The sequence below is a fragment of the Myotis lucifugus genome, unplaced genomic scaffold (genome assembly GCF_000147115.1).
Source record: "Myotis lucifugus unplaced genomic scaffold, Myoluc2.0 scaffold_469, whole genome shotgun sequence".
Lineage (NCBI taxonomy): Eukaryota > Metazoa > Chordata > Mammalia > Chiroptera > Vespertilionidae > Myotis > Myotis lucifugus.
Genome location: NW_005871517.1, coordinates 199,633 through 208,492, shown reverse-complemented (window position 1 = coordinate 208,492; position 8,860 = coordinate 199,633). Strand labels below are relative to the sequence as shown.

At 37.4% G+C, this 8,860-nt stretch overlaps 1 protein-coding gene across 1 annotated transcript in view; it reads right to left on the bottom strand.

The window, feature by feature from the left end:
* The window catches only part of LOC102418510 (ephrin type-A receptor 6-like), a gene marked incomplete at its 3' end in the record, with an annotated part of 422,073 nt that extends 413,439 nt beyond the window's left edge, over nucleotides 1-8,634 (bottom strand). The window contains exon 1 of the mRNA XM_023744518.1: nucleotides 8,216-8,634. Coding sequence (XP_023600286.1) covers nucleotides 8,216-8,597 — 382 coding nt within the window. The remainder of the gene's footprint in view (nucleotides 1-8,215) is intronic.
* Between the last annotated feature and the right edge of the window lie 226 nt (nucleotides 8,635-8,860).

Below are 8,860 nucleotides of genomic sequence, written 5' to 3'. Positions count from 1 at the left end.
GGAAACACCTTTTCTGACCGCTCATTAGCTAAAGCTCCCTGTATGCCACTGGTAATATTCTTAGTAACTTGGTAATAAGAATCCAAAAAGGTGATCTAGGATTTTCACCACACGCCTGGCAAAAAAAAACGAAGGTCTGCTGCTGGAGGGCTAAGAAATGTCATATCCTGCCCTAGCCGGTTTTGCTCAGTGGATAATGCCTTGGCCTGCCGATGGCAGGGTCTGGGTTCAATTCAGACCAAGGACATGTACCTAGGTTGCAGGCTCCTCCCTGGCCGGGGCCCAGGTCAGGGCTCATGCAGGAGGCAACCAATCAAAGTGTTCCTCTCACTTTGATGTTTCTCTCTGTCTTTCCCTTTCTCTTCCACATTCTCTAAAAATCAATGGAAACATATCCTCAGGTGAGGATAAAAAAAAATAATAAAGAAATTATTATTATATGAAAGACACATCTTGAAAATGCCTAAAGAAAGTTGTCATTTTTTCATGGTGAAGGGACTGGAGTCCATATTGATGAAAACACCTTGGTGGCTGCGGTAACTGGCAGTGGCTGCAGCAGTGGGGTGATGGGACTGGCGCCTTCCCCTGATCAGCCCGGTCACCTCCCACAAATGGAGGCCAGACTGTGGCTTAGGCCCTATCCCTAAGGGGAGCAGGGAGCAGGCCTAAGCCATCACTAGGACATCCCCTGAGGGCTCCCAGTATGTGAGAGGGGGCAGGTGGGCTGAGGGACCCTGCCCCCCAGTGCACGAATTTTGTGCACCAGGTCCCTAGTTTTATAAGTAAAACATAAAAAGATTGACAGTTTCTTTACTCCTTTCTCCCACATAATCTAACTTATTATACAATTGTTCATCTTATAAAAAGTCAAATAATTAAAAAGTAAACATCAGTCACTCAAAGATATATAACATCAACAGAGCAGGCTGAATTTCTAAAGAACAAAGATCATGTGATAATCATCACTACAGCTTAAGAACCTAGCGAACACAAGGAAGATGCTTAATATGTGATTATTAGAGGCTTGATACATGAAATTCATGCACTGGGTGGGGGGAGTCCCTCAGCCTGGCCTGCGCCTTCTTGTAGTCCAGGACCTCTTAGGGTATGTCCTCCTGCCGGCATGGGGCCTAAGGCAGCAGACAGACATCCCTCTCGCAGTCCGGGACCCCTCACTCCTTACTGCCCGCCTGCAGCGGAGGTGGGAGAGGCTCCCACCACCACCGCTGTGCTCACCAGCCATGAGCCTGGCTTCTGGGTGAGCGGCGCACCCCCTGTGGGAGCACACTGACAACCAGGGGGAAGCTCCTGCATTGAGCATTTGCCCCCTGGTGGTCAGTATGCATCATAGCAACTGGTTGTTCTGCAGTTAGGTCAATTTGCATATTAGGGTTTTCTTATATAGGATTGAGGGACTTATTTTAATTCTGAGATAAAATATAATGAAATGATGTATATTACTTTCAAATAAATGGTACATAAATACTTTATATTATAAGGGTTGATCACCAGTATTGTTATATATTATCATATTTAACAAATGTGTTAAGTTTTTCTCATTGATTCTGGAAGGAGCTTGGAAACCCTTCACTGGATCATATATTTTGGGAAGGAAAGTTCTCCTTGAACCCTTACATATCGTTAGCACACTTTCTATCAAATAGTAGGCCTTCAATAAATACTGTTAAAAGAATGAATGGTTTCATTCAGTTTTAGAATATTTATTATTGAAAACTAAAACTGCATATAACAAGTCATAATGTTTATCAAAGGAAATAACTATAAAAGTAGTATTTTCCAGGACTTTCTAAGCACTAAACTATAAGATTTTTTTCTATGCTTGAATATAGATTTAAGAATATTTGAAATGTTTAAATGAAGCATCTCCACAGTATGAATTTTCTAAATACACACTAAGTATATATGACTGTTAAGTTAGGACTTTATGCTTCTATATATTTAATAACTGCATTCCTATATTACTATTACAGGCGAATAGATCATAGAAAATTAACTGGTTAGGGAAATTTTTAAAATTATATGTAATTTACTGTTATTTAGTGGAAAACCTAATGATTTCTTCCGTTTCCCTTGTTACTAAAACTATAATATATCCCACAATCTCATTTCTGGGTCTCTTACATGCTTTCTGAACCTTTATTTGTTTCTCTTCATTGAAACAAATGCAGAGAGAAAAGATTAATGGAAACTATCTAAAAACACACCCATTTTATATATAGTATTACCTAGATTTATTTGTTTTTAATAACACTAATCTGACCATAATAGAGATGAATAAAACTGGTGCATGAGGCAAATTTCCAAATATTGCTCCTAGTTAGCTAAAAACTAGACCTGTTGGATTACATTGCTTTGTGAAGATGTACCCACCCACTTGTATCATTATCCATTTTGAAAAAACTCTAACATATATGGAAAGCTATCAAGTCAGAAATGCATTAAAAAATTGCATTTTTAATCTGAGTATACATTATGTACAACAGTTTGAAATAGCAAAACTGTACTATGAAGATTATATTTTAAGTCACAGTCTGAGCTGAATAAAGTGGAAAGTGGAAAACTCATCCCATCCTTCCTATGCCCTATCTATTACCAATAATCATATAGTAAGGTAATTTTTATGGGGAACAATGGTAACTTTATTTTGGCCTCATAAGAAAAAATGACTTAAATGTTGAATATCTACATTTGTTTCTTTGTAAGGATAATACAGTTTCATAAATTATACCTCCAAAATATATCTTAAAGCCATCTTCTCTACATCTCCACTAATCAAGGCCCAGCCACCATAACCTCACTCCTGGACAATCTCAACAGACTCCTAATTCTACTCTTGCCATCTTCCAATCTCTTTGCTTACCAACCATAATGCTCTTAAAATGAAAACTGCTTAAAATATCTCAAAAGCCTCTCTTTTTACCTAGAATAATATTAAAACACCACTCCATACCATGGTTTCTTTCCTTCTCTGTGGGTTCTGGTTAACTACCTTTCACAACTGATATGTTTCTCTCTTCCTTCCTCAGTGAGCTCCAGTGGACTGGAGTCCTTCAAATATATCAAGCTCAATTCCCTTCATGGTCACTATCCAGGCAGTTCCCTCTACCTGGATGGAATACACTTCTTCCCACTTTGTACAATTAGCTCTTCCTCTTCCCTAAGAATGTGGCTTAAATGTCACTTCTCCAGGTCTTCCAACCATCATATTTAAAATATAAGATTTCTCCTGTTATTCTCTACTTCAAAGCCATTGTTGTTTCCTCCATAGAATATCTAGGAACTTTTTTCATTTTATTTTACCTAACTTTTTTTATCAGTATTCCTTACTAGAAATAAATACCATGAGTGCATGGACAATGTTTGCCTTACTTATCCTTTTTCCTCCATCATCCAGATATTAAATTCTAGAAAACAATACTTAATAAAATAAGGCAAATGTAGAAGTAATATATATAATTCCCCTTTTTAAAGAAATAATGTTGGTTTAATGAAATTGCAATTTGATCAGAATCCTGACATAATCATATGTTGCACACTTTAAATAATATAATTTTTATTAAAGAATACTGTAGATTAGTATAAACATCTCTGTAAACTGACAATGCACACTGTATAAACTCAGTCCATTTTGATCACTTACCTATATGTATTGATCTCCACTGTATTTATACTCTCAAAAAATGTTAAGAACACAATGAAAAACGCCTATTACTATAGAGGTTTGGTTGATGTACAGTGTGGAACAGTATCTATTCTTGGGACAAATGGAGTATATAGTTAGTAGTACTCAGTGTGTGAAGAAAGAGAAAGAATAAGAGCATGGTTGAGATATGATGCCTGTCTTAGGGAAAGAGGATTGGTAGAAGGAAATACAAGAAATTTATGATTCCTTTTGTACTTAAGTAGTTTATACTTGCAATGATTATTGAAGAAATAAACATTTCTACTCTAATATTTTTCTTACTGTTTAACTTTTTAACATGTAAGTAACACAAAATTCTTTATAGATGAAGATTGAAAATATAAAAACAGTAAAATATGTAATTTAAACATTAATTTTGTTTTGTACCATTAGATATACATTTTTCCTCCTAGGAAAATTCAAATAAATATGTTCTACTGAGGTTACTTCTAGCTTGAAGAAGAGATCTTTAAAGGACATTGTATAATTTTTTTGCAAGAAAAAGATTTTAGATTTAGTCTTATCCCCAACCCAGAGGAAACAACACTTAGATGATCAATGCATATTAATGACATTTTCTCTTTCTACTTCAAATACTAATCATAACAACTAATTACACAATTAATTATTTCAATTTGTAAATGTATAACAAAATTACATTCCAAGTTGTTTTTAACCACATGAAGGCATGTGATTAAAATCTCCTGTACCTTTACAGCTATGAAGTTTATTCCTGTAAGTGAATTTTATAAGTGAAATTCTTTTAGAAATATTCTTTGTAAATCATATAGTTTTCCTTACTTAACAAATTTTTAATGTTTTCAGTAAAGGTCACTCTTGAACTTTCTAAAAAAATTTCAACTCCTTCCTTTCTATTACTATAAGAACAATATTTAGTTTTATAATTTGTGAACAATACTTATAGCAGTTAACTAATTTTAGGCTACAAATTTTTATTAAGCAGGCATTTTTCTGCTTAGGCATGTTCACCTGTATTTATATACAACTTAGTGAATTTTACACTCAATTCATCCAAAGTAATAAATTCAATGAAACTAACAAATCAGACTACTGTTTTGCTTGTTTCATTTGGCACTTAATTCCCAGAAGGAAAAATGATAAATCCACACAATCTTGGTAGTAAAAGAAGCTCACTAGATTCTCATATCCAAACCATATTTCGATTTAATGAATTACTTGAGTATCTGATTGATGATGAGCCACACCCTGAGAGATGCATCAACTCTTTCAGGCTATACAGTACTGTTTGCTAAAGTAGAGTAATCTTTGAATAAATGGACCCCTGGTGGCTACTAAGCACTTTAATTGATATACATGGTTACTTACGTATGAAACAAAACTGTATTTTATATTCATCTAAGCGTTAGTACAGAGATAAAAGTTTATATATATTGAGAAGACAAAATGTGTTATTTTAAAATAAAATTGCCAACACCTAATAAACACTGAGGTCTTAAATACAGGGAAAATTATTAGAGTAAGAGAAATATGAACACAAATCATGTTTTCACTTACTAAACAGATGAGTGATCTAGGAAGCAACTCTACTTTCTGATCAATTCAAGGAGGTTGGGTAATAGGAAGACAGAGTCAAATTGATTTATTTCGTCTTTATAGTGCACAGCTTCACAGCCAGTTAAAAGACAAGAGAAAAGATTGCTTCCTATAGTCAAGTTACTCTTAGCACCATGTTAAGCACCATGTTAAAAATGAGGTAGTTCACTTTTTTGTCATTATCATTATTTTACCCAGTCTAAGTATGGACAACTAGGAGGGGGGGAAGAAGGTGAATCCATTCATTTTAATCATGAAGAATTTTATATAATTTGGTAAAAATAGGTAAGTAATATTTTAAAAAAACTTACTTCGTTAACATCCTTAAGTAAACGGCCAAGTAACATAAAAATAAAATTCTACCCTTCATAAAGTAACAAATTTTAAAAATAAAACATGAATTCCATTAGCTCTTAAAATGAAAAGTTACTAGGAAAATGAACACATTTTCTTGAAATTAACTATTAATCATATTACTGATATTTATTAGGTATATTACATATCTAATTTATATTTCACATTAATCTTTCTATATTTTATATATATTATGATTCTGCAATACCCCATATTTTCAAGGTTCAAAAATTGGAAAGTTATATTTTGATTCATGTTATCTATGAAACTACAAATTAAAAAAAATGCCCAAAATGTCCACAAGAATAAAATTTTGAAGTTTGAAATTTTATTAACTATTAGTGTGATCAATTCAGTATTTGAAAGTTATTTAAAGGTATTATAAGGCATAATTTCTAATCACGGTGACTTAGGTTGTAAAAAGCATTTTATAAGTAACCATTTATGTCTGATGAAAAAATCTAAGCACACTTTCTCCTGAGTCTTCTTTTGAAGACTCTAAATTTTACCCAACTTGGCCTTAAGCTACTATTTTACCCAAATGTAACCTTATGCATAGCCTGTTTTTAGCACATGAACAGAAATTCAAATTAAGAGTTTCACTAAACTATCTTTAATGATCCTATTTAATAGATAGGTAAACTGAGTAATATTCATTCATTATCATTAAGTTAAGCTAATTGATAAAAAAAACACCCGTAAGTTATACATACTTGGTAAATATTGTAGGTAAAATGTCTTTTAAACGTATATGAAAGTCATCAAAATAGATATAAAAAAATTACTGCAAGAGGTTAACAAGTAACTCTTCTATGCCCTTAACATGAATATCTGAAAGGTTATACTTTAATACTTGACATATTTTGGTAGAATGGCACATTAGTCATTTGTAGATTCAGAGTGTGTTTTACTAGTATTTTGTATCCTTGAGGCTTAGGGTGGTCACTGATGTCTCTTAGGCACTTAATGAATAAACACATGTTGACTGAGGGAAACTACTGCATGGAAATAACTTCTAATAAACTTGACTCTCAAAGTATATCTCTTTTAGTAGCCCTAGAATAGATACTAACATAGGGTATAATATTTAAAAATTATTTTTCTCTCCTTAAAATGTAAAAAGACCAAGTAAATAATTGTTATTTTTAACAATCTATTTTCACACAGGTTGATTCAGTTAACTACCCCTTTGATATTTAATGCCAATACCCGTTAAAAACAATTGAGGGATATATGTGAAGAATAGGAGAATATGGAACTATAGGGGGCACTTAGGTGATACATCTTCAAAGACATGACGGTGGTGTATGATTTCCAAATTTACGCAGGCTCTTGCGATTGCAATCTGGCAGGTAAAAAAACAAACACACATTGCAAAAATAGAAAATGTTAAGGAAAACATGCCAAAACTACAAATTGTATAAATGAAAACAATTGAATATTGATTCTGAATATTCCTAAATAAAAGTAAATGGTCATATATGATTACGGCAAAAAGAAAGCTGTGTTATTTTACTTGCCTTCTCTCTTAACCTTCTCACCCTCACAAAAATGTGCACACTCTATGTCATCTGAGCTCCATTTTTATATCTGCAGATTATTCCAAGGCCTTATATGTTAAATAATAACTATAATTGAAATTTTATAACTGAAGTCTTTAGACAAGTGTGACATAACAGGTGACATATTGGTGGTCATCACATTGCCAATGAGAGCATCCAGCCAGGTACATGCTGGAAAACTTTTACGGTTGTTCACTGCTTAGTCTAAGAGGGTTTAGATTATGCAGGTGATATTTTTATAGATCTTTAAAAATCATAGATCCAAGATACGTCTCATAAGAAGTTTGAACAGAAGAAAAGAAATAATCAAAAATTCTAATTACCTCTCATTCTGTAAACCTGACTTTCACTTTTCACACACTATTCACACCTTTATTTTACCACTTTACCTACTAAAACAGTCTTCCTCCAAAAAAAATCTACCAGAGACTGGATTTTAGAAATAGGATATTCACAACTTGGATATTCACACTTAATGCTTCTCTCCCTCTACCCGCTTCGCGCACAAGAAAAAAGAAACCACAAACACACTGACCTAGGAATGGTTTCAAACAAGTCCACTACGCTTGGTCTGGATGGGACTAGGGGGCCGGCTGAGGAGAGGCGAGGGCAGCAGAGTGACCGGGGCAAAAGCAAGTATCTGGTCCTAGGGCAGAGCGAAAGCAATTTGCTTTCCTGAAGGCATGTGAGACCCTACACTTCACCCAGCTCGGAGCGGCCGGCCACCAAGAGCCAGAAGTCTCCATTAAGCGCGTGCCAGGAAGACTGGCCTCCTGTGGAGCGGCCCTCGGCTGCCGCTGAGGCTCACGCATCCCCGTAAAGACAAGTGAAAGCAGTAGGGACCGAAGTCCCAGGCCATGTGGACAGGGCGCTCTGGTGAGAGCACATCCTGGACCCTTCTGGGAGCGAGCCTGGGGAAACTATACCGGGACGAAGTTACCTGCAGGAGGCGACCAGTGCACCGATGCTCAGAGCACCCACCTCCTCCGGCCCCTCCCGCTTCTCCGCCCCCGTCCCTTACCTTGGTTGTTGGAGACGTGGCTGCAGTCTCCCGGCCAAACTGTCAGCAAAGGCAAGAAGAAACCTAATTGCCAAAGAAATTCTCGGACTTCGCAGCCCCCCATGGCTCTCCCAGGCTCTCCTCTCCTCCCCCTGAAAGAGAAGTGGCAGCCGCGCAGCCAGGTGTTCCGTGTAGGGTAGGGGACCTGGTCCACGTCTTCCTCCTCCTCCTCTTCCTCCTCCACCCTGCCCGCAGGGGGTGTCCCGGGGCGCCCCCCGCGCGAGGCCCCGAGCGCAGGGCGCGAAGGTCCAGGCTGTCCAGGTGCCGGCGCCGCTGCTCCGGAGGAGGACGCTGCCTGCGGCGCCAGGGAGCTCCCGGCGGCGGTGGGCGAGCGGAATTGCATCCACCACCGCGTCCCGCTCGCGCGAGGACTATTCACTTGGGCCTGGGAGAGCGCGCGCGCAGGAGCGAGCTCGGGCTGTGGTTTGGGGGAGGGAAGCGAGGGGCGGGGGAGGGCGCCTCCGGGCGGGGAAGGGGGAGGGACCACCCGTGCTGTGGCCCGAGCCTCTCCGGACCCTAGTGTGCACCTGCGCAGCCCAAGGCTGAGGGAGGCTGCCAAAGAGCGGAATATCCGCGAACTTAACACTGCCCTACCCTGTCATAGCG